General features: G+C 41.3%; 1 protein-coding gene across 4 annotated transcripts in view; it reads left to right on the top strand.

Annotated features, from left to right (window-relative positions):
• Nucleotides 1–27,214, top strand: part of EYA4 (EYA transcriptional coactivator and phosphatase 4) — a 588,086-nt gene that overhangs the window by 326,372 nt on the left and 234,500 nt on the right. For 3 of the 4 annotated variants that reach the window (XM_069726001.1, XM_069726000.1, XM_069725999.1), the window contains exon 4: nt 6,341–6,459. In XM_069726001.1, the coding sequence (XP_069582102.1) occupies nt 6,341–6,459 (119 nt within the window). Of the gene's footprint in view, nt 1–6,340; nt 6,460–8,726; nt 8,796–27,214 lie in introns of all 4 variants that reach the window. The other variant, XM_069725998.1, reaches the window with a different exon arrangement.

Below are 27,214 nucleotides of genomic sequence, written 5' to 3'. Positions count from 1 at the left end.
GCCGCCTGCACCCTGTTCCCCCAATGGCTGCCAATCGGGGTCAAGAACTGGGTCATCTATTACCTCTTCTTGTAGCTCGTGTGCAACTTCGTCTGTGTCACCGTGTCGGTCGGTGGTATAGCGTTCGTGATGGGGCAACATAGTCTCATCAGGGTCTGATTCTTGATCAGCACCCTGCGAGGGCAATGTTGTGGTCTGAGTCAAAGGACCAGCATAGTAGTCTGGCTGTGGCTGTGCATCAGTGCACTCCATGTCAGATTCAACTTGTAATGGGCATGGACTGTTAACTGCTTCACTTTCTAAGCCAGGGACGGTATGTGTAAAGAGCTCCATGGAGTAACCCGTTGTGTCGCCTGCTGCATTCTTCTCTGTTGTTGTTTTTGCTGAAGAGGACAAGGAAGCGACTTGTCCCTGACCGTGAACATCCACTAACGACGCGCTGCTTTTACTTTTACCAGTTTCACGAGAGGAGGCAAAAGAGCTAGAGGCTGAGTCAGCAAGATAAGCCAAAACTTGCTCTTGCTGCTCCGGCTTTAAAAGCGGTTTTCCTACTCCCAGAAAAGGGAGCGTTCGAGGCCTTGTGTAGCCAGACGACGAACCTGGCTCCACAGCTCCAGACTTAGGTGCAATATTTTTTTTCCCACGACCACCTGATGCTCCACCACTACCACTACCCTCATTACCAGCTGACAATGAACGCCCCCGGCCACGACCTCTTCCACCAGACTTCCTCATTGTTTTAAAAACGTTACCAAACTAACGGTATTTGTTGCTGTCACACAACTTACATGGTGAGCTATAACTTCAGTATGATTTAGCTACCCCTTTACAGGTGGGTGAGACCACAACGAAAATCAGGCACAATGTTACACACTCTGTTGTTGGTGGCAACAAATGAGAGAGATGCCACACACGCAGGACTGTCACTGAAGCGCAAATGTAAATATTAATCTCCCACTGATTTGTTTTTTTTTTTTTTTAACAGGGAGACTTTAGAAAAAAAAAATAATAAAAAAAAATGATTTTTTAAGGAAGAATTTATAAACCAAATAAAATGAAATGATTGTTTCAGGGAGAATTTAGAAAACAAATAAAAAAAAATAGGCTTTCTATGGCCCACTGAGTGAGAGAGGACGCACACAGGAGTCAGGAGTGGCACACAAGCCCAGAGGCCAATATTTATCTCCCACTGATTGATTTAGTGATTTTTTCAGGTAGATTTTGGAACCCAAATCAAGCAAAAAAATTAATAGGCTTTCTATGGCCCACAATTGGAGAGAGAGAGATGGCACACCCAGGAGTCAAGACTGGCACACAAGCAGAAAGGGCAATATTAATCTCCCACTGATTTGATTTTTTATTTTTTTTTCAGGGAGACTTTACAAAAAAAAAATACAAAAAAAATGATTTTTTCAGGAATAATTTAGAAACCAAATAAAATAAAATGATTTTTTCAGGGAGAATTTAGAAAACAAATAAAACAAAAAATAGGCTTTCTAGGGCCCACTGAGTGAGAGATGACGCACACAGGAGTCAGGAGTGGCACACAAGCCCAGAGGCCAATATTTATCTCCCACTGATTGATTTAGTGATTTTTTCAGGTAGATTTTGGAACCCAAATCAAGCAAAAAAATAAATAGGCTTTCTATGGCCCACAATTGGAGAGAGAGAGAGAGATGGCACACCCAGGAGTCAAGACTGGCACACAAGCAGAAAGGGCAATATTAATCTCCCACTGATTTGATTTTTTTTTTTTTCCAGGGAGACTTTAGAAAAAAAAAATACAAAAAAATGAATTTTTCAGGAAGAATTGAGAAACAAAATAAAATAAAATGATTGTTTCAGGGAGAATTTAGAAAACAAATAAAAAAAAATAGGCTTTGTAGGGCCCACTGAGTGAGAGAGGACGCACACAGGAGTCAGGAGTGGCACACAAGCCCAGAGGCCAATATTTATCTCCCACTGATTGATTTATTGATTTTTTCAGGTAGAATTTAGAACCCAAATCAACCCAAAAAAAAAAATAGGCTTTCTATGGCCCACTATTTGTGAGAGAGATGGCACGCTCAGGACTGGCACACAAGCCCAGAGGCCAATATTAATCTCCCACTTTTTTTTTTTTTTTCCAGGGAAAATTTATAAACCCAATAAAAAAAATAATAAATAGGCTTTCTATGGCCCACTATCTGAGAGAGAGAGATGGCACGCTTAGGACTGGCACACAAGCCCAAAGGCCAATATTAATCTCCCACTGATTGATTTATTGATTTTTTCAGGTAGAATTTAGAACCCAAATCAACCCAAAAAATAAATAGGCTTTCTATGGCCCACTATTTGTGAGAGAGATGGCACGCTCAGGACTGGCACACAAGCCCAGAGGCCAATATTAATCTCCCACTTTTTTTTTTTTTCCAGGGAAAATTTATAAACCCAATAAAAAAAATAATAAATAGGCTTTCTATGGCCCACTATCTGAGAGAGAGAGATGGCACGCTTAGGACTGGCACACAAGCCCAAAGGCCAATATTAATCTCCCACTGATTGATTTATTGATTTTTTCAGGTAGAATTTAGAACCCAAATCAAGCAAAAAAATTAATAGGCTTTCTATGGCCCACTATTTGTGAGAGAGATGGCACGCTCAGGACTGGCACACAAGCCCAGAGGCCAATATTAATCTCCCACTTTTTTTTTTTTCCAGGGAAAATTTATAAACCCAATAAAAAAAATAATAAATAGGCTTTCTATGGCCCACTATCTGAGAGAGAGAGATGGCACGCTTAGGACTGGCACACAAGCCCAAAGGCCAATATTAATCTCCCACTGATTGATTTATTGATTTTTTCAAGTAGAATTTAGAACCCAAATCAAGCAAAAAAATTAATAGGCTTTCTATGGCCCACTGAGTGAGAGATGGCACACACAGGAGTCAGGAGTGGCACACAAGCCCTGAGGCCAATATTTTTCTCCCACTGATTGATGTTGTGATTTTTTCAGGTAGATTTTGGAACCCAAATCAAGCAAAAAAATAAATAGGCTTTCTATGGCCCACTGAGTGAGAGATGGCACACACAGGAGTAAGGAGTGGCACACAAGCCCTGAGGCCAATATTTTTCTCCCACTGATTGATGTAGTGATTTTTTCAGGTAGATTTTAGAACCCAAATCAAGCAAAAAAATAAATAGGCTTTCTATGGCCCACTGAGTGAGAGATGACACAGACAGGGATGGCACTCTAGCAGAAATGCCAATCTTAATCTCCCACAAAAAAAAAAAAAAAAGGAACTGTCCTTCAATTACTATCTCCCTGCAGTAATCTCAGCCAGGTATGGCAGGCAGCAATAAGGAGTGGACTGATGCACAAATTAAATAAAAAGTGTGGACAAACAAACAAGATAGCTGTGCAGAAAGGAAGGAACAAGAGGATTTGTGCTTTGAAAAAAGCAGTTGGTTTGCACAGCGGCGTACACACAGCAATGCAGCTATCAGGGAGCCTTCTAGGGCAGCCCAATGAGCTACAGCGCTGAGGAAAAAAAAATGTAGCTTCCACTGTCCCTGCACACCGAAGGTGGTGTTGGGTAGTGGAAATCGCTACAGCACAAGCGGTTTGGTGGTTAATGGACCCTGCCTAACGCTATCCCTGCTTCTGACGAAGCGGCAGCAACCTCTCCCTAAGCTCAGATCAGCAGCAGTAACATGGCGGTCGGCGGGAACGCCCCTTTATAGTCCCTGTGACGCCGCGGACAGCAAGCCAATCACTGCAATGCCCTTCTCTAAGATGGTGGGGACCAGGACCTATGTCATCACGCTGCCCACACTCTGCGTTTACCTTCATTGGCTGAGAAATGGCGCTTTTCGCGTCATTGAAATGCGACTTTGGCGCGAAAGTCGCGTACCGCATGGCCGACCCCGCACAGGGGTCGGATCGGGTTTCATGAAACCCGACTTTGCCAAAAGTCGGCGACTTTTGAAAATGAACGACCCGTTTCGCTCAACCCTATTCCAGAGTATTAACTAATAGAGTTTGGAATAAAAAAAAGTTCCACAATTGGATGTATTTAAAAAAGCTCTTGCGCTGAGATAATCGTATAAATGTGCCTTCTTTGTACTGTGCAATGGCTTTTCTAACCGTACAGGAACATGGTCTGATCATACCACATCTCCTAGGCAGAGGAGGAAGCAAATGTGACAGACAGTGCAGTATGGGATCACAGCTGATTCTTTCTGTGAGTTAAAACATGTTTTTAAACACACAGTGAAATGTTTTACCTCACAGAAAGCAGCATTTATGATCCCATGTTGTCCTGTCAGTATACTCTCTTTTGCTTCATCCCCTGCCCAGGAGCTGTGGTATGATTAGACCATATCCTTGTACGGTCAGACACAGCCATTACACAGTATATAACAGGGACACGTTTACAAGATTATCTCAACATAGGAACATTTTTTTTAACACATCCAATTATAGAGCTTATTATTACTCAAAGTTCTTTTGATATATTTTAATAAAAGGTGTGCAGAGAGTATCCCAAGTCTGGCAAAAAGGCAAGGTGCACCATTTTGTCCAATGTTTCTGCATGCCTCCACTTCCCTCACTGGTGAATGATTGTGATTGCTTGCCTTATATTTTGCTGTAGACAACTCTTGTTCTAGGTCCAATTAATTTCTGCATCATGGAGGAAGAGTTTAGCTCACTAATAGGTGCGATTTGAATGTAGGTAATATCCCCTAGTAGGCTACATGCTTAATTTGCATTGTCAGCTTGTGCTGATAAACTTCTTATAATGTTTTGATTTTCTGAGCACATAGCTTAGAATGACTGGTCAGACATTCATGTTGCTTAATAGATCTTCCCCAGAACGAAGAAACCTGCCTCTCCAGCTACACCCGTAGGGTCAGACACTGGTGGATAAGTTATTGACCTACAGGATGCACTGGACACACAATTTGCACTCCCTTGAGTATAGAGTTATTTTACATACCTTTAGCATGAAGCATTGCTGTAAAGACTAATTATCCATTGCAGGATTTATGTAAGGAGAATCGGCAATTTTATGTTCCTTGTAATGGAGATGTTTTGCTGTATATATTTGTAAGTTATATATATTATATGGTAGATAACGGAAGGCCCTTAAAAGGAGAAAATTGTAGCGCTATCTAAGAGTAGTAACTGAAAGACAGGTAGTGCGGTGAGAAATAAATAACAAATGCTCACCTGGTTGGGCTGTGCCAACTAAGGCACAAGACTAGGTGTAAGTGGTAAAAAGATGCAGTGGACTGTAGTCAACCGGGTGAAAAGTGGGAGGATCTTCCAATGCAACACAATGGTAAACTGCGGAAAAAGAATTCAAAGGTCTGCAATCTGCACCGCTAAGCTTGAGATGAGTGTGATATCTAATATATAATTGCCTAGAATACTACTTCCTGCAATTTGTGCCAACTTCCGTGGCTTTGTCCGGAGCTAATGTCCGGAGCTAATGTCCGGAGCTAATGTCCGGAGCTAATGTCCGGAGATTAATTGCCTAGAATACTACTTCCTGCAATTTGTGCCAACTTCCGTGGCTTTGTCCGGAGCTAATGTCCGGAGCTAATGTCCGGAGCTAATGTCCGGAGCTAAGGGATGTCAACAGTGTCCAGTGTCTGATTGGTTGCCGCCTGCTGCGAGCGACCAATCAGAAACGTGCCGTACTGTGACACACTCCGCCCGCCATTTTGGTGTGATTTTTGAATTTTTACCTCACAGCAAGTTTCTACTGCGTGGAGGCGGGCCCAGTGACGTTGCTCTTCAAGCTCCTGCCGAATTTCGTCAAAAAAATGATAATACCATTTACCAAAACTATATATATTTAGTTGTGAAGTGGTTCAGTGACATTTTCACACCAATTTTGAACTTTTGTTTGGTGTTTTCTCCATATACTGCCTATTATTTTTGTTCTTTCTTACTATTATTTATTAATTGTATTATTCTTACATTTGAATAAATAAAGTATATATGGATTCTAGACTCCCGATTCTTTAGAATCGGGCTGCCATCTAGTTTGGATATAAAAATCTTCCACTGATGTGGAAGCTGATGACACCTGATGAAGGCTGTTCTCAGCTGAAACGTGTTGTTGTTATTGTTTTTACAAACAAAATCAAGAAATTATTTGGAATATTTTTATATCACCATATCACATTAATCTCAACCTTAGTTGTGGAAATGCCAGAGCTTTGGATTCATTTTCTAATTTATATATACTTTAATTGTTGAATAAAATAACTTACAAGAAATTATGTGTACAGTATAGCACAAATACTTATGTTGTTATTATTATAGCTAGTAACATATTTTCCCAATAGGTCTATGGAAATGCAGGACCTAGCAAGTCCGCATACTCGTGTTGGAAGTGGAGATGCATCAGCCTCCAAGCTGGATAAGTCAAGTATTGGCAGCAGCATCACAACTAACGGTACTGGAGGTAAGTGGACTTGTTTGAGTAGTCTTCTTTCATGAAAAATCGCTTAATACATTTTCATTCGCTTTTAATCTTTGTTTTCTGATTTTGCCTCTATATTTTAAAATGTATTAGTAGTATATCAACCTATGTGGAATTATGCATTTTAATAATGGAGAAACTATTACACAAGATACAGTTCTTCGTGTGATTTTCTGGTGACCTGAAGTTTAGGTTACTTGTGCATGGAAATAGGAACACAGCAAATCTTTTAGAATTATGGCTCACCTGAGACTTCATATTATCCTGCCCACACCTCCAGATCCAAGCTCTGTGAGTGCACAGCTCTAATGATGCCTATGACAGCAATTAATTATTTAAACTGTATTACTTTAAGCAAACCATCTCCACCCTTGGGACACACAGGAGTGTAAGGAGTATAGCAGCGCCAGCACAGTAAAATCAATGGAGAATTTTACTTAGTACTAAAAACTACTTATAAGAGTTAACCAGTTACATAGTAATGTGAAAATTTAATGTTACATGATAGACCAGGATTTTAAAGGTGAACGAGCATTTTTCTATGCAATACATTTAACGTCCTCATTTTGTGCATTAATTTAAGCAGAAAATTAGCAGCATCTTGGATAAAAAATGGAAGAGATTCGACAGCACATATCCAGCAATCTATAGTAAGGAAGAGCAGTGCAAATCACTTCTTCGACCCACAGGACTCACAAAGCATATAGTAGAGAACCGGTGGTGAAACTTGAAGCTCATGGGCATCATTGCAAAATTTCAAAAAGGACCCCCCCCCAGTACCACTGGTCTTTTACAGTATTGGTACCGTATTCTCAATTTGTCAAACAACCCCTTCAGGTCCGTCAAGACTCAAAGGCCGGGGAAGGGTCATTCATGCACCTATTACACTTACGCCACTGACAAGAACATGGCACTCTAAGAATCATTTTAACTTGGATGAAAATTTTTGCCAACACTCCTATAAGCTCCTTGGATAATGTTTTTTCTTTTACTGTAGTACCTGTACAATTAGCAATCAGCAATGCAAAAATTCCTTCTGCAGATGCAATCTAAGATCCACCTTTTTACTAGGCTGGCTGTATGTTTTTTTGGTCTGCGGCAACCAAAATTTTCAAAAAAATTAAATACATATGATATTTTTCACATGTTTTCTGAATTACCAATCACCAAATAAAAGAAGTCTTTGAGCAGTATTTTGTCTCTCTTGCCATCCTAATTCAATATAAAAATGTCCAGATTTCTATATAACTATTATATATGGCTATAGTAGTTTCTCAGTTCACTTATAATTTAGTGGTCTTTATGTCATCAATTCACGTTAGATTAATGTTGGCCAAACCTGATGATTTTGATGGTCCCAGCAGACCATCTTATTTGAATGGTGAGGAACTGACCAACCCTGGACATGAACTGTTGGATATATAAATATAGGACTGTTGGATTTTGGCAAGATGATTTAGCAAATTTTATTTTCATGTGAGATAAGCCAGACATTTACTACCCATTGTATATTGAGAACATATACAAGCTAAGCCAAGCAGAGAAATGCAAGTACTTTGTAAATTGTCTCTTCAAGGAAGAGAGCAAGGTTTCAAGTGCCACCTATTGGAAGTCGCAAACCTATTACTTAATATTATTCCTTTCAATAGTCTTGTCCCTTAACTTGGGATATAAAGCCAAACCAGAATCTTTTCTAAACGGAAATGAACTCTTTTAGGAGACAGATGTGTCTGGGTTCTTGCCCCGGGTCAGTGCAAATATGAAGACTATTTGTCTCGATGAGAGGCATTTGGCATGAACCCAAAACAGCCGTGTCAAGCTCTTTTCCTTTTCTGATTTGGCTTTATATCCCAAGTCACGCGGCAAGGTTTTTTTTAATCAATGTTGGCTTCTAACATTGCCACCTTCAATATGTGTTACTTGAGTTCCTGTCCTCTTTTTCTTTGAAGAGACTATTTGCATACCTTTTTTCCCCAGGGACCACTTCCTGGCCTATCAGACTCTCTCGAGGAGAAACTTTACCCACTAAAGTGCTTAAGAGGACAACAGCCGTTTAGATTGTATGGCCAGCTATTGCTTAGTGGTCATTTACATTTTCTGGTTTATTCCATATTAATGTATTTTATTTGGCAAAATATATATGGTAAAACTAATAAGAATAGTAGAGTTTTATATCTACATACCAATGCAAAATGAATGCAAAAATATTAAATTAACTAATACAACTATTATTAAATTCCACTTCTCAGGGGAGAGTATGACTGTCCTAAATACTGCTGACTGGCTGCTCAGTTGTAGCACACCCTCTTCTGCAACAAGTAGGAACTATATTAGTATTATGCATGGTGTTTGAGTGGTTTTCTGGTTAAGGTGTCTGTTTCCAACTACAATCTTGTGTGGTTTGCAGTGTCTCCATCTATAATCTCAATTTCAGACTTTTTTTACTTGATTTGAAAATTGATTGTACTCTACATACATATTTTCTGCAATTTCGAATCATTCCGTCTTTGCTATCCAAGTGTTTCCACCCCTGTGTGTTCTTTTGCAAGAACTTGAATTAGTGTTGAGCCATATCTTATGTAAAAGGGACCCTGTTTGTAAGGGCAGTGATATCAAAGAATTGTTATTTATGCTATATACAGTCATGGCCAAAAATATTGACACCCCTGCAATTCTGTCAGATAATACTAATTTTCTTCCTGAAAATGATTGCAAACACAAATTATTTGGTATTATTATCTTCATTTAATTTGTCTTAAATGAAAAAACACAAAAGAGAACGAAGCAAAAAGCAAAACATTGATCATTTCACACAAAACTCCAAAAATGGCCAGACAAAAGTATTGGCACCCTCAGCCTAATACTTGGTTGCACAACCTTTAGCCAAGATAACTGCGACCAACCGCTTCTGGTAACCATCAAAAAGTTTCTTACAATGTCCTTCTGGAATTTTAGACCATTCTTCTTTGGCAAACTGCTCCAGGTCCCTGATATTTGAAGGGTGCCTTCTCCAAACTGCCATTTTTAGATCTCTCGACAGGTGTTCTATGGGACTCAGATCTGGACTCATTGCGGACCCCCTTAGAAGTCTCCAGTGCTTTCTCTCAAACCATTTTCTAGTGCTTTTTGAAGTGTGTTTTGGGTCATTGTCCTGCTGGAAGACCCATGACCTCTGAGGGAGACCCATCTTTCTTACACTGGGCCCTACATTATGCTGCAAAATTTGTTGGTAGTCTTCAGACTTCATAATGCCATCCACACGGTCAAGCAGTCCAGTGCCAGAGGCAGCAAAGCAACCCCAAAACATCAGGGAACCTTCGCCATGTTTGACTGGAGGGATCGTGTTCTTTTCTTTGAATGCCTCTTTTTTTCTCCTGTAAACTCTATGTTGATACCTTTGCCCCAAAAGTTCTACTTTTGTCTCATCTGACCAGAGAACATTCTTCCAAAACGTTTTAGGCTTTTTCAGGTAAGTTTTGGCAAACTCCAGCCTGGCTTTTTTATGTCTCGGGGTAAGAAGTGGGGTCTTCCTGGGTCTCCTACCATACAGTCCCTTTTCATTCAGATGCCAATGAATAGTACGGGTTGACACTGTTGTACCCTCGGACTGCAGGGCAGCTTGAACTTGTTTGGATGTCAGTCGAGGTTCTTTATCCAACATCCGCACAATCTTGCGTTGAAATCTCTTGTCAATTTTTCTTTTCCGTCCACATCTAGGGAGGTTAGCCACAGTGTCATGGGCTTTAAACTTCTTGATGACACTGCGCACGGTAGACACAGGAACATTCAGCTCTTTGGAGATGGACTTGTAACCTTGAGATTGCTCATGCTTCCTCACAATTTGGTTTCTCTGGTCCTCAGACAGTTCTTTGGTCTTCTTTCTTTTCTCCATGCTCAATGTGGTACACACAAGGACACAGGACAGAGGTTGAGTCAACTTTATTCCATGTCAACTAGCTGCAAGTGTGATTTAGTTATTGACAACACCTGTTAGGTGCCACATGTAAGTTACAGGTGCTGTTAATTACACAAATTAGAGAAGCATCACATGATTTTTCGAACAGTGCCAATAATTTTGTCCACCCCCTTTTTTATGTTTGGTGTGGAATTATATCCAATTTGGCTTTAGGACAATTCTTTTTGTGTTTTTTCATTTAAGACAAATTAAATGAAGATAATAATACCCAATAATTTGTGTTTGCAATCATTTCCATGAAGAAAATGAGTATTATCTGACAGAATTGCAGGGTTGTCAATATTTTTGGCCATGACTGTATATTTATGTGTAATTTGGCTTGACGTAAACTCCTATCATTCCTGTTAATAATGAAGACGGTTATAGAAATGTGCTGCAATTTCCCTGCAGAGTGGTGAAATATGTGACCGTTCCCTTTATTTTGAGAAGGAGAAAAGATTGGTAATCAACTCACCTTCCTGGAAGGACAATGCAGTGTGAAACCAGTTGTATTCACATAGGAACCCTGGTAGACATTGGTTGGTCAAGTGTAGGAACACACCAGGATTGTATGCAGGTCAAAAATGGACAAAAGGTCCATGAGGAAAGAAATCCAGCTCCAATGAGAAATTGTTATAACGTAGTTTTTACAGTGCAATGAAGAAAAAGGTAAAAAAATAAATAAAGATCCATAAGATTACATGTTTTTGGTTAGCAACCTTATTTATAGCTGTGAAAAACGTTTGTGGATCCTTAATCTTTTTTTTTTTTTTTGCTTCACCATGTTTTAACATTTTCTCATTAGTGCTCATTAGTCCCCATGGACCCTGCACTGATCCCTTTATGCTCTGCAATATGGAATGATCAAAAATATCACACTTTACATGTGCAAATTGCCTCTTCAGAGGGGAAGAAGACTTGAACTATAATGTCATCTATTGAAAGTAGCTATTCTAAGAGTCAATATCGACCCTTTAACGAGCCTTACCATATGACTTAGGATAAAAGTTGTCTCTTCTCAGTGCAAAGCATGAGATCTGGTTTGGCTAAATGAGAGGCATCTGACTGGCCAAATCACATTTAAAGCACCATGGAATACATGGCGCTATAATAATAAATAATAATAATAGTAATGTGACTGCAAATTCAGATTCTGGTTTGGCTTTTATCCTAAGTCATATGGTAAGGCTAGTTAAAGAATCAATATTGACTTTTAGGATTGCTAATTACAATAGGTGGCACAGGAGTTCAAGTCCTCTTTCCAATTTGCATAGTTAATTTCCCAGAGAAGTATTGTATGGCCTATAAGTCTCCTTACACTGGCATATCAGACATGTCACTCTCCACAAGGAGAGACGCTACCCTTTAGATCACACTCTACAGACACGTCTATCTGTAATTGTGGGCTTTACCTCATTAGCATGTTGTCCACTCTTGGGAACATTTTTTTTGTTATTGAAATGAATGTAATTTGAGGAAAAAAATATTTTTTTTTGCTATTGGCTTTCATTAAAATTAAAATTTTGCACCATTATTCTTCTTCAGACTCTGTCTATTGCAGACATCATAATTAGTTATCAAAGAATTCATCAGTCAGCCAGCTATGATGGTCTAGCAGGGAATTTGTAATTTAGCTGTCTTTTTTTTAAGCTCCTCTCAGCTGATTTAGGACCACAGACAACATCCAAATTGAATTTACAGGAATACAAAGATCCTGTAAGAGTCAAACGGGGTCAAATTTTAATGAAACCTATTTGCAAAAATAATTTTAACATCAAATACATGCATTTAAGTAAAAAGAAAAAAATGTCCCCAAAGATGGACAAACTCTTTAAAGGGAATCTGTCAGCAGGTGTTTGCTATGTAATCAGAGGACAGCATGAGGTAGGGGATGATACAGTGATTTCAGTGATGTGTCACTTAGGCTGTGTGCTTTTGTTTCCATACAAAGGATGTTTTATCACCCGGATATTATTACTGCCCAGACTAGCTCCCTCTTGACAAGTGGTCTGACCACGCCCCTCCTCTGATAAGCAGTCCAGTGTCCATAGACAATGTACATAGAAAGGTGTGTTGTGGGTGGGGCTATCTTTCTCAGCTCTCCTGCATGCTACATCTAAAAACTCCTGATTGTGTCACAACTAGGGTTGAGCGACCTTTACTTTTATAGGATCGGGTCGGGTTTCACGAAACCCGACTTTTTCAAAAGTCGGGTCGAATGAAATCGGCCAATCCTATAAAAAAGTCGGGGTCGGGGTCGGCCGAAACTCGAAACCCAATGCAGTGCATTGGGTTTCCAATGGTTCCCAGGGTCTGAAGGAGCGGAAACTCTCCTTCAGGCCTTGGGATCCATATTTAAGTATAAAAGAAAGAATTAAAATAAAAAATATCACCATACTTACCCTCTGACGCGCCCTGGTACTAACCGGGAACCTTCCTTCCTTAGAATCAGCCTTCCAGGACCTTGCGGTGACGTCGCGGTGACGTCGCGGCTTGTGATTGGTCGCGCGGCCGCCCATGTGACCGCTCGCGTGACCAACCACAAGCCGCGACGTCACCGCGACGTCACCGAAGGTCCTGGAAGGCTGATTCTAAGGAAGGAAGGTTCCCGGTTAGTACCAGGGCGCGTCAGAGGGTAAGTATGGCGATATTTTTTATTTTAATTCTTTATTTTACACTTAAATCTGAATTCCGATACCAATTCCCGATATCTTAAACATATCGGGAATCGGTATCGGAATTCCGATTCCAGATTCAGAAGATCGCCGACTTCATGGCCGACCCCACACAGGGGTCGGGTCGGGTTTCATGAAACCCGACTTTGCCAAAAGTCAGCGACTTCTGAAAATTGCCAACCCGTTTCGCTCAACCCTAGTCACAACTGATGCACCCAGTAAACTTAGTGATACATCATTTGAAGCAGGGTTTCTTTTCCTACATTATTCTGCTCTCAAATGAGGTAGCAAAAGACTGGTTACAGTTTCCCTTTAAGTCTTTCATTTTCAGATTACTCTGCTTATAGGGAACACTGCTTTTAAGTCTCACGTTGCTGAATCAGTGGCTGCTTATTTTTCAAGATTGGCAGAGTTCACTTCATTGATCTTAAAGTGATATTATAGTGCTAGGAAATGCCATGCTATCTCTTTATGAAATGGGAAAGACCGGCTACATATAGTATTAGAATCAAGACAAATGTATCAAACATATTCTTGTATTTTTTCATTCCAAAAATTCTCCTTACGTGTTTATAGAAGTAGTAGTATGGCAGCATAGGTGTTATCCCCATATAAGAAAGATGCAAGTTTTATAGAGATCCATTGTGACAGTCATGAAAAATTGAGTGTAGAAGCAATATGCAAATCAAGCTGGCGGTGCATTGAGGGGTGTAGTAACACTCATGGAAGAAACCTTCCATGTGATTCGCACTCCCCCAATACACACACAGCCTGATTTGCATGTGATTTCGGGGCTAGATTTGTCATACCTGACTCATCAAATCTCTACAAAATAGGTAACATTTTTACAAGGGGACAAGAGTCTTTAAAGCCATATCATTACTTCTATACAAAAAACAGTGTTGACAGGTTCCCTTTAAGAGGCCTAATTGATGACCAGAACTTTTGTAAACTATATAGCATGCCAGTCAAAATTTCATATCAAAGACATGATCCATGTCTCCAAATAATGAAGTTTACATCAACAAAGGAAGAAAGCCGCAGATTAAGGTGCTGTTATTTGATACGGGAAGAAGAGCGTAATACAATACTGTTTTTTCTGATAAATTAGTCTAAGTAAGAACAATTAATATTTAATGTGTCTTTGTACAAGTATTTTAAACTATTTAATTAATCTCAGTGAAATATTCCCATGGATGATATACATTGCAAGCATTATCCTAATATGGATTTTATATACAGTGGGGCAAAAAAGTATTTAGTCAGTCAGCAATAGTGCAAGTTCCACCACTTAAAAAGATGAGAGGCGTCTGTAATTTACATCATAGGTAGACCTCAACTATGGGAGACAAACTGAGAAAAAAAAATCCAGAAAATCACATTGTCTGTTTTTTTATCATTTTATTTGCATATTATCGTGGAAAATAAGTATTTGGTCAGAAACAAACAATCAAGATTTCTGGCTCTCACAGACCTGTAACTTCTTCTTTAAGAGTCTCCTCTTTCCTCCACTCATTACCTGTAGTAATGGCACCTGTTTAAACTTGTTATCAGTATAAAAAGACACCTGTGCACACCCTCAAACAGTCTGACTCCAAACTCCACTATGGTGAAGACCAAAGAGCTGTCAAAGGACACCAGAAACAAAATTGTAGCCCTGCACCAGGCTGGGAAGACTGAATCTGCAATACCCAACCAGCTTGGAGTGAAGAAATCAACAGTGGGAGCAATAATTAGAAAATGGAAGACATACAAGACCACTGATAATCTCCCTCGATCTGGGGCTCCACGCAAAATCCCACCCCGTGGGGTCAGAATGATCACAAGAACGGTGAGCAAAAATCCCAGAACCACGCGGGGGGACCTAGTGAATGAACTGCAGAGAGCTGGGACCAATGTAACAAGGCCTACCATAAGTAACACACTACGCCACCATGGACTCAGATCCTGCAGTGCCAGACGTGTCCCACTGCTTAAGCCAGTACATGTCCGGGCCCGTCTGAAGTTTGCTAGAGAGCATTTGGATGATCCAGGGGAGCTTTGGGAGAATATCCTATGGTCTGATGAAACCAAACTGGAACTGTTTGGTAGAAACACAACTTGTCGTGTTTGGAGGAAAAAGAATACTGAGTTGCATCCATCAAACACCATACCTACTGTAAAGCATGGTGGTGGAAACATCATGCTTTGGGGCTGTTTCTCTGCAAAGGGGCCAGGACGACTGATCCGGGTACATGAAAGAATGAATGGGGCCATGTATCGTGAGATTTTGAGTGCAAGCCTCCTTCCATCAGCAAGGGCATTGAAGATGAAACGTGGCTGGGTCTTTCAACATGACAATGATCCAAAGCACACAGCCAGGGCAACGAAGGAGTGGCTTCGTAAGAAGCATTTCAAGGTCCTGGAGTGGCCTAGCCAGTCTCCAGATCTCAACCCTATAGAAAACCTTTGGAGGGAGTTGAAAGTCCGTGTTGCCAAGCGAAAAGCCAAAAACATCACTGCTCTAGAGGAGATCTGCATGGAGGAATGGGCCAACATACCAACAACAGTGTGTGGCAACCTTGTGAAGACTTACAGAAAACGTTTGACCTCTGTCATTGCCAACAAAGGATATATTACAAAGTGTTGAGATGAAATTTTGTTTCTGACCAAATACTTATTTTCCACCATAATATGCAAATAAAATGTTAAAAAAACAGACAATGTGATTTTCTGGATTTTTTTTTCTCAGTTTGTCTCCCATAGTTGAGGTCTACCTATGATGTAAATTACAGACGCCTCTCATCTTTTTAAGTGGTGGAACTTGCACTATTGCTGACTGACTAAATACTTTTTTGCCCCACTGTATATTGCTCAAGGGGCTGCGATTTACTGAAGATAGAAAGATTTGCATATGATGGAAATCTAAATAACAGATTCTTCCATAATAGAATTTTTCTTACAGTACTAAATAATGGCTAGGGTCAGGATTGCCTGTTCATTTTCCCCACTGTAACAGAATACATAATATATTACATTTTTTGTTGACTTTTGAATAAATCACTTGATTCATTCACACCTAACTTATAAGACTTCTCTGATTACATGTATATATGTTCAATAATAGCACATAATAAACTTAAAAATTGTCAATACAACAGCAGAAAAGTCATCGGGAACTAAGGGCAGTTAGGAAGCACGAACATACTAATGAGCTATCCTTATGGTAGGCTACCAATATCAGATCAGTGAGGCCATGACACACAACACCCCCACAATCGGCTGTTCCAGCGATGGCAGGATGTAAACAATGTAAGGAGCTGGAACAGCATGGCTCCATTCATTATTTAGTGGCTGCTCTCATATACTACAACTTTTCTCTTATTCAAGTGAATGAGCGATAAGGTGCACTACCTTGAACAGGTGTGCCCACTATACTTCTCCACTATTTTTTTCTGGCTTCTGTTAGACAAATTATATAATTTATTTGTGCTGTTTTGTTTCATAGGAATACATACTGTATATGTACAGTACCTGTAATATGCTGACGTTACATAGATCAAGACCTTCGCTGGAATCTTCCTCTTTAACATAAAGCTCTTTAAAGAGAGTCCATCACAAGGTTTTTGCCACCTAATTTGGGAGCATCAAATGAGTCACTGATTCCAGCAATGAGTCCCTTAGTGGGCTGCTTGCTATAATTCAAATAAAATCACAGTTTTATCAGCAGGAGATTATGTCTAGATAACTAGTAATCCTGCTGCCCTGCAGATCCTCCATATGCAGGAGTTCTGTATAATCCTGCCCCACCAATTGTTGGCAGTATTCTGCCAACGCACAATGTACACAGAAAGCTGCCAATCGGGGGGGTGAATGGGATTATACAGAGGTGAGCATTGAGAGAACTGCAAGACATACAGCAGATAAAAGTGAGTATCAAAACTGCAGCAAGCAGAGCCATAAATGATACATCGCTGGAATCGAGGTCTCTTACCTTACACGGTGCTGCTCTCAGATTGGATAGCAAAAAACTGGTGACAGATTCTCTTTTAGATTGTTTTGTACTTACAGTCATGGCCAAAAGCTTTAGCACTCTTGAAATTGTTCCAGAAAAGGAAGTTTTTCTCTCAGAAAAATATTGCAATCGCACATGTCTATTTCCTTTATGTGTATAAAGGTACCTTCACACTGAACAACTTAACAACGATATCGATAGCGATCCGTGACGTTGCAGCGTCCTGGATAGCGATATTGTTGTGCTTGACACGCATCAGTGATCAGGATCCTGCTGTGACATCGCTGGTCGGAGATAGAAGGCCAGAACTTTATTTCATCGCTGGATCACCCGCTGACATCGCTGGATCGGCGTGTGTGACGCCGATCCAGTGATGTCTTCACTTGTAACCAGGGTAAACATTGGGTTACTAAGCGCAGGGCCGCGCTTAGTAACCCGATGTTTACCCTGGTTACCATTGTAAAAGTTAAAAAAAACAAACACTACATACTTACATTCCGGTGTCTGTCCCCCGGCGTCAGCTTCCCTGCACTGTGTCAGCGCCGGACGGCCGTAAAGCAGAGCACAAACTTTAAGGCACTCTCTGTTCCTCACATGGCACCACAGGGTTTATCTTACAGCCAGAAAATCTGGACAAACATTCTGTTTTGATATGACATGCAGAAAAAAAGACAACAGTGGTGCTGAAAAATATATTTCCAAGATGTGCTGGCTCCATGACAGTGACAAGTAAAACAAGTAGCTTTGAAGACTGAAGATTGATATTGTTTTCCATACTTGCAGGATTACCTAGCTCCATACCTGCTCTAACCCCATTGAAACAAAGAAGAGTTACCAGGTCTTCCATACAGGCAGTAGATATGTCATAAGCATCTGTAGATATAATATCAGAGTCTCCTGAAGATTTTAACACTCCATCGAAACTCACTCTTATGGATGGTTTTCTGGTAATTTCTACATGTAATACCACTTTAACCTCTCAATCTGAGGAAGTTGGCTATGTAAAAAGGAAATGGGGATGATTAGAAACCAAGAAATCTGAACACCATGATCTAGAGGATAAGGTGACACAAATGCAAAAAGACATCCATAGGAACTAACTGGAGACCTGCCGAATAAAGCTGATGACTTCGAAAACAGATTATAAAGAAATAATGTGCAATTGGTGGAGGTCCCGGAGAGAGATTAGCACATTGCAACTGTTGAATATTTTGGATAACTGGTTGAGAACTACCTATGGGAAACATACTCTATCTTCTTTAGATGCCATAGAAAGAGCACGCAGGGTTTCCATCTTCCATCTTTCCTCCACACACAGAGTTGGAAAAATGTCTGCACTATAAAGACAGCAACACAATACAGGTCCTTCTCAAAAAATTAGCATATAGTGTTAAATTTCATTATTTACCATAATGTAATGATTACAATTAAACTTTCATATATTATAGATTCATTATCCACCAACTGAAATTTGTCAGGTCTTTTATTGTTTTAATACTGATGATTTTGGCATACAACTCCTGATAGCCCAAAAAACCTGTCTCAATAAATTAGCATATTTCACCCATCCAATCAAATAAAAGTGTTTTTTAATAACAAACAAAAAAACCAACAAATAATAATGTTCAGTTATGCACTCAATACTTGGTCGGGAATCCTTTGGCAGAAATGACTGCTTCAATGCGGCGTGGCATGGAGGCAATCAGCCTGTGACACTGCTGAGATGTTATGGAGGCCCAGGATGCTTCAATAGCGGCCTTAAGCTCATCCAGAGTGTTGGGTCTTGCGTCTATCAACTTTCTCTTCACAATATCCCACAGATTCTCTATGGGGTTCAGGTCAGGAGAGTTGGCAGGCCAATTGAGCACAGTAATACCATGGTCAGTAAACCATTTACCAGTGGTTTTGGCACTGTGAGCAGGTGCCAGGTCGTGCTGAAAAATGAAATCTTCATCTCCATAAAGCATTTTAGCCGATGGAAGCATGAAGTGCTCCAAAATCTCCTGATAGCTAGCTGCATTGACCCTGCCCTTGATGAAACACAGTGGACCAACACCAGCAGCTGACATGGCACCCCACACCATCACTGACTGTGGGTACTTGACACTGGACTTCAGGCATTTTGGCATTTCCTTCTCCCCAGTCTTCCTCCAGACTCTGGCACCTTGATTTCCGAATGACATGCAAAATTTGCTTTCATCAGAAAAAAGTACTTGGGACCACTTAGCAACAGTCCAGTGCTGCTTCTCTGTAGCCCAGGTCAGGCGCCTCTGCCGCTGTTTATGGTTCAAAAGTGGCTTTACCTGGGGAATGCGACACCTGTAGCCCATTTCCTGCACACGCCTGTGCACGGTGGCTCTGGATGTTTCCACACCAGACTCAGTCCACTGCTTCCTCAGGTTCCCCAAGGTCTGGAATCGGTCCTTCTCCACCATCTTCCTCAGGGTCCGGTCTCCTCTTCTCGTTGTACAGCGTTTTCTGCCACATTGTTTCCTTCCAACAGACTTACCATTGAGGTGCCTTGATACAGCACTCTGGGAACAGCCTATTTGTTGAGAAATTTCTTTCTGGGTCTTACCCTCTTGCTTGAGGGTGTCAATGATGGCCTTCTTGACATCTGTCAGGTCGCTAGTCTTACCCATGATGGGGGTTTTGAGTAATGAACCAGGCAGGGAGTTTATAAAAGCCTCAGGTATCTTTTGCATGTGTTTAGAGTTAATTAGTTGATTCAGAAGATTAGGGTAATAGGTCGTTTAGAGAACCTTTTCTTGATATGCTAATTTATTGAGACAGGTTTTTTGGGTTATCAGGAGTTGTATGCCAAAATCATCAGTATTAAAACAATAAAAGACCTGACAAATTTCAGTTGGTGGATAATGAATCTATAATATATGAAAGTTTAATTGTAATCATTACATTATGGTAAATAATGAAATTTAACACTATATGCTAATTTTTTGAGAAGGACCTGTACTTCATTAGAGAGAGGGTGGAAGTAACCAATGATGCCATAGAGTTGATTTCTTTCCTGACTACTCTGCTGAAATGCAAAAGAGGAAAGCCAGGTTTCAAGATATAAAGAGAAGATTGCGTGCCTTACAACTCCCGTTTGTGATGCTGTACCAAAGGTGGCTGAGCGTGCCTTTTCTTGGCAAAATGCATTTCTTTGATTAAGCCAAAGATGCAGCACAATTGTTGGGTTTGAATCAAAGATGATTGGGAGATTAAACTACCTGATGTTTTGAGACTTGAAAAAGCTAAAATGTGCCTCTGCCCACTGTTGTTACTTAAGTTGCCCTTAACGCATCCAGTTTGGGTCATCATAGGCTGGAGAGTTTTCATCCTTTCCTGTGAGATCTCAACAGGATACTTTAGAGTTTGCGATGCCTATGTTATTATTATATTCACCATCATTAGAAATTGTGAATGAAAAAATGAAAATTCCAGCTTGCTCTGAATAAAATGTAAATCTTTAATCCAAAAAGGTTAAAATAGCAATACATGCTCCTTAGACCCACCATGAACCCCATAAGGGAGAGAGCGACGCGTTTCGACTGAAAAACAGTCTTTATCCAAGCTAATCTATCCGACAATAGTGACGGTATTTAAGGACCCAGTAGCCAATGGGGGTGCGTAACACAAATCACATGACACACGCAATCGACAGGTCCTAGACAGAAAATGGTAAATTAAAAACATATAAACAATTATCAAAATACACGAGAAAGAAAACAAATGACAAAAAATATAAAAGAATGAATAACAGATGCTGCAGAATGGTGACTATTAATAATGGAACATAATTTCATTTCTGCGGTTGAGTCCATCAGGAAATCTTGTGCCCAACATAAAGATCCAATAAGCTTCCCGGGTGAGTAAAATTCTATGTAAATCACCACCACGATAAGGTTTAATTACCCGCTCTATACCAGTCACCCTGAAAGAGGAAATATCACATGAATGGTGATCGACAAAATGCTTAGCTGCAGATGAAATATTACGATTAACATTCCTTGTATTAGAAATATCATATAGATGCTCCGTGATGCGATTTTTTAGTTTGCGAATAGTGCACCCCACGTAGGATTTATTACAGGCTACACAATCTATTTTGTACACTACAAAACGGGTATTGCAATTAATAAATCCCTGTATACAAAAACTCAGCACATGTTCACTTAATTTAATGCGATTGATAATCAAGCGTGAGGAACTCAAATTGGTAGACATACAAAAAGACATTGACACCATCAAGACTAACTTGAATTCACGTAATATCATATTGGATGAAAATGTGTTTTTCAAGAAAACTCAAGATGAACTGACTAAATTAGAGGACGAAATCATGCTAAGAAAAAAGCGCAAATTCCAGCGTGATTTGCAGGACTATGCATCTAACAAAGTCTACAGCATGAATGAATGGGATTCTGTTGTGAGTTCTGTTTTTGGGCTCCCTCTGGTGGTTACTGATGGTACTGGGTGATTTGTGTTCTGCTGTCTCTGGTGTCCACCTGTTCTATTAGGATTTGGGAGTTTCCTATTTAACCGGGCTTTCTTGTCATTTCCCCGCCGGCTATCAAGGTTTTCAGAGTGTTTTGTTACCTCAGCTTCTGGCTTCAGTAATCTTCAGGACAAGCTAAGTTTTGATTTTCTTGTTCCACGTTTTGCTTTATTTTTGTCTTGTCCAGCTTGCATATAATTGTCTCTTTGCTGCTGGTTGCTTTAGTGGGCTGTAATTGCTCCTCATGTTCCATGAGTTGGAACATGAGTTCAAGTAATTACAGGATGGTTTTTTGAAGGGTTTTTTGCTGACCGCGCAGTTTACTTTGGTATCCTCTGCTATCTAGTTTTAGCGGGCCTCATTTTGCTGAATCTGTTTTCATACTGTGTATGTGCCTTCCTCTCATTTCACCGTCATTATATGTGGGGGGCTGCTATTTCTGTGGGGTATTTCTCTGGAGGCAAGAGAGGTCTGTGTTTCTTCTAATAGGGGTAGTTAGATCTTCGGCTGGTGCGAGACGTCTAGGATCAACGTAGGCACGTTCCCCGGCTATTGTTATTTGTGTGTTCAGGTTTAGGGTCGCGGTCAGCTCAGGTTCCATCACCCTAGAGCTCGTTGGTGCTTGTCCTTTTGTGATTCCCTGCCATTGGAATCATGACAGTATAGCCGGCCAAAATGTTTGGGCTGAAGTAGGAGGAAAAGTAGTCTGAGGAAGTTTTTTTTTTTTTTCTCTCCTCTGAGGTTGCTGCCTAGCCTTAATTGCAGCCAGGCTGATTTTTTTTTTCCTCCTCTTAATCCTTGAATGGCTCTGACCTTAGCTGTTTATCATGGACGTCCAGAGTTTAGCTTCCAGCTTGAATAATCTTGCTGCTAAGGTTCAAAATATACAAGATTTTGTTGTACATGCTCCTATGTCTGAACCTAGAATTCCTATTCCAGAGTTCTTTGCTGGAGATAGATCTAGTTTTCTGAATTTTAGGAACAATTGCAAGCTGTTCCTTTCTTTGAAATCTCGCTCTTCTGGAGACCCTGCTCAGCAGGTTAAGATTATTATATCTTTCCTGCGGGGTGACCCTCAAAATTGGGCATTTGCATTGGCACCAGGGGATCCTGCGTTGCTTAATGTGGATGCGTTTTTTCTGGCATTGGGTTTGCTCTATGAGGAACCTAACCAGGAGATTCAGGCTGAAAAAGCTTTATTAGCTCTCTCTCAGGGGCAAGATGAAGCAGAAATATATTGTCAAAAATTTCGGAAATGGTCAGTGCTTACTCAGTGGAATGAGTGCGCCCTGGCTGCAAAGTTCAGAGATGGCCTTTCTGAGGCCATTAAAGATGTTATGGTGGGGTTCCCTGCGCCTACGGGTCTGAATGAGTCTATGACTATGGCTATTCAGATTGATCGGCGTTTACGGGAGCGCAAACCTGTGCACCATTTGGCGGTGTCTTCTGAACAGGCACTTGAGACAATGCAATGTGATAGAGTTCAGTCTAGAAGTGAACGGCAAAACTATAGGCGGAAAAATGGGTTGTGCTTTTATTGTGGTGATTCAGATCATGTTATATCAGCATGCTCTAAATGCACAAAAAAGGTTGATAAGTCTGTTGCCATTAGTACGTTACAGTCTAAGTTCATTCTGTCTGTGACTCTGATTTGCTCATTATCATCTATTTCCGTCGATGCCTATGTAGATTCAGGCGCTGCCCTGAGTCTTATGGATTGGTCATTTGCCAAGCGATGTGGGTTTAGTCTTGAGCCTCTGGAAGTCCCTATTCCTTTGAAGGGAATTGACTCTACACCCTTAGCTATGAATAAACCTCAGTACTGGACACAAGTGACCATGCGTATGACTCCCGTTCATCAGGAGGTGATTCGCTTCCTGGTATTGTATAATTTACATGATGTTCTAGTACTTGGTCTGCCATGGTTACAAACTCATAATCCAGTCCTTGACTGGAAAACAATGTCTGTGTTAAGCTGGGGATGTCAGGGGGTTCATGATGATGCACCTCGGATTTCTATCGCTTCATCTACTCCTTCTGAGGTTCCTGTATTTTTGTCTGATTATTGGGATGTTTTTGAGGAGCCTAAGCTCAGTTCGCTTCCTTCTCACAGGGATTGCGATTGTGCTATAGATTTAATTCCTGGTAGTAAATTTCCTAAAGGTCGTTTGTTCAATCTGTCAGTGCCAGAGCATACTGCTATGCGGGATTATGTTAAGGAGTCCTTGGAAAAGGGACATATCCGTCCATCTTCGTCCCCTTTGGGAGCAGGTTTTTTTTTCGTGGCCAAAAAAGATGGGTCCTTGAGGCCTTGTATAGATTATCGTCTTTTGAATAAGATTACCGTAAAATATCAGTATCCTTTGCCATTGTTGACTGATTTGTTCGCTCGCATTAAGGGGGCTAAATGGTTCACTAAGATTGATCTTCGGGGTGCGTATAATCTTATACGAATAAAGCAAGGTGATGAGTGGAAAACCGCATTTAATACACCTGAGGGCCATTTTGAGTATTTGGTAATGCCTTTCGGACTTTCTAATGCTCCTTCAGTCTTCCAGTCCTTTATGCACGATATTTTCCGTGAATATCTGGATAAATTTATGATTGTGTATTTGGATGATATTTTGGTTTTTTCTGATGTCTGGGAGTCTCATGTTCAGCAGGTCAGGAAGGTGTTTCAGGTCCTGCGGGCTAATTCCTTGTTTGTAAAGGGCTCAAAGTGTCTCTTTGGAGTCCAGAAGATTTCTTTCTTGGGGTATATTTTTTCCCCTTCTACTATTGAGATGGATCCCGTCAAGGTTCGGGCTATTTGTGACTGGACGCAGCCTGCATCTCTTAAGAGTCTGCAGAAGTTCTTACTCTTTGCTAATTTCTATCGTCGTTTTATAACTAATTTTTCTAGTGTTGTTAAGCCTTTGACGGATTTGACTAAGAAGGGTGCTGATGTTGCTGATTGGTCTCCTGCGGCTGTGGAGGCCTTTCGGGAACTTAAACACCGGTTTTCTTCTGCTCCTGTGTTGCGTCAGCCTGATGTTTCGCTTCCTTTCCAAGTTGAGGTTGATGCTTCCGAGATTGGAGCGGGGGCGGTTTTGTCACAGAGAAGCTCCGATTGCTCGGTGATGAAGCCATGTGCGTTCTTTTCTAGAAAATTTTCGCCCGCTGAGCGGAATTATGATGTGGGTAATCGGGAACTTTTGGCCATGAAGTGGGCATTTGAGGAGTGGCGTCATTGGCTGGAGGGTGCTAGACATCGTGTGGTGGTCTTGACTGATCACAAAAATCTGATTTACCTTGAGTCTGCCAGGCGTCTGAATCCTAGACAGGCTCGTTGGTCACTGTTTTTCTCTCGTTTCAATTTTGTGGTTTCATACCTGCCAGGTTCAAAGAATGTGAAGGCGGATGCTCTTTCTAGGAGTTTTGTGCCTGACTCCCCTGGAAATTCTGAGCCCACTGGTATCCTTAGGGATGGGGTGATTTTGTCGGCCGTCTTCCCAGACTTGCGACGTGCTTTGCAGGAGTTTCAGGCGGGTAAACCTGATCGTTGTCCACCTGAGAGACTGTTTGTTCCGGATAGTTGGACCAGTAGAGTCATCTCCGAGGTCCATTCTTCTGCGTTGGCAGGTCATCCTGGAATATTTGGTACTAGAGACTTGGTGGCCAGGTCTTTTTGGTGGCCTTCCTTGTCGAGGGATGTGCGTTCTTTTGTGCAGTCTTGTGAGGTTTGTGCTCGGGCTAAGCCTTGCTGTTCTCGAGCCAGTGGATTGTTGTCACCTTTGCCTATCCCGAAGAGGCCTTGGACGCACATTTCCATGGACTTTATTTCGGATCTCCCTGTCTCTCAAAAAATGTCTGTCATCTGGGTTGTGTGTGACCGCTTTTCTAAAATGGTTCATCTTGTACCCTTGCCTAAGTTGCCTTCCTCCTCTGAGTTGGTCCCTCTGTTTTTCCAGAACGTGGTTCGTTTGCATGGGATTCCGGAGAACATCGTTTCTGACAGGGGATCCCAGTTTGTGTCTAGATTTTGGCGGACGTTCTGTGCTAAGATGGGCATTGATTTGTCCTTTTCGTCTGCATTCCATCCTCAGACGAATGGCCAGACGGAGCGAACTAATCAGACCTTGGAAACTTATTTGAGGTGTTTTGTTTCTGCTGATCAGGATGACTGGGTTACTTTTTTGCCGCTGGCCGAGTTTGCCCTTAATAATCGGGCTAGTTCTGCTACCTTGGTTTCTCCTTTCTTTTGTAATTCGGGGTTTCATCCTCGTTTTTCCTCTGGTCAGGTGGAGCCTTCTGATTATCCTGGAGTGGACATGGTGGTGGATGGGTTGCATCGGATTTGGAGTCATGTGGTGGACAATTTGAAGTTGTCCCAGGAGAAGGCTCAGCAGTTTGCTAATCGCCGTCGCCGCGTGGGTCCTTGACTTCGTGTTGGGGACTTGGTGTGGTTGTCTTCTCGTTTTGTTCCTATGAAGGTCTCTTCTCCTAAGTTCAAGCCTCGGTTCATCGGTCCCTATAGGATCTTGGAAATTCTTAACCCTGTGTCGTTTCGTTTGGATCTCCCAGCATCGTTTGCTATTCATAATGTGTTCCATCGGTCGTTGTTGCGGAGGTATGAGGTACCTGTTGTTCCTTCGCTTGAGCCTCCTGCTCCGGTGCTGGTGGAGGGAGAATTGGAGTATGTTGTGGAGAAGATCTTGGATTCTCGTGTTTCCAGACGAAAACTCCAATATTTGGTCAAGTGGAAGGGTTATGGTCAGGAGGATAATTCTTGGGTGGTTGCCTCTGATGTTCATGCTGATGATTTGGTCCGCGCTTTTCATAGGGCTCATCCTGGTCGCCCTGGTGGTTCTCGTGAGGGTTCGGTGACCCCTCCTCAAGGGGGGGGGGTACTGTTGTGAGTTCTGTTTTTGGGCTCCCTCTGGTGGTTACTGATGGTACTGGGTGATTTGTGTTCTGCTGTCTCTGGTGTCCACCTGTTCTATTAGGATTTGGGAGTTTCCTATTTAACCGGGCTTTCTTGTCATTTCCCCGCCGGCTATCAAGGTTTTCAGAGTGTTTTGTTACCTCAGCTTCTGGCTTCAGTAATCTTCAGGACAAGCTAAGTTTTGATTTTCTTGTTCCACGTTTTGCTTTATTTTTGTCTTGTCCAGCTTGCATATAATTGTCTCTTTGCTGCTGGTTGCTTTAGTGGGCTGTAATTGCTCCTCATGTTCCATGAGTTGGAACATGAGTTCAAGTAATTACAGGATGGTTTTTTGAAGGGTTTTTTGCTGACCGCGCAGTTTACTTTTGTATCCTCTGCTATCTAGTTTTAGCGGGCCTCATTTTGCTGAATCTGTTTTCATACTGTGTATGTGCCTTCCTCTCATTTCACTGTCATTATATGTGGGGGGCTGCTATTTCTGTGGGGTATTTCTCTGGAGGCAAGAGAGGTCTGTGTTTCTTCTAATAGGGGTAGTTAGATCTTCGGCTGGTGCGAGACGTCTAGGATCAACGTAGGCACGTTCCCCGGCTATTGTTATTTGTGTGTTCAGGTTTAGGGTCGCGGTCAGCTCAGGTTCCATCACCCTAGAGCTCGTTGGTGCTTGTCCTTTTGTGATTCCCTGCCATTG

Source organism: Ranitomeya imitator, chromosome 5 (genome assembly GCF_032444005.1).
Source record: "Ranitomeya imitator isolate aRanImi1 chromosome 5, aRanImi1.pri, whole genome shotgun sequence".
Lineage (NCBI taxonomy): Eukaryota > Metazoa > Chordata > Amphibia > Anura > Dendrobatidae > Ranitomeya > Ranitomeya imitator.
Note: the sequence above shows the minus strand (reverse complement) of the source record. Positions and strands in the feature narration are given on the sequence as shown.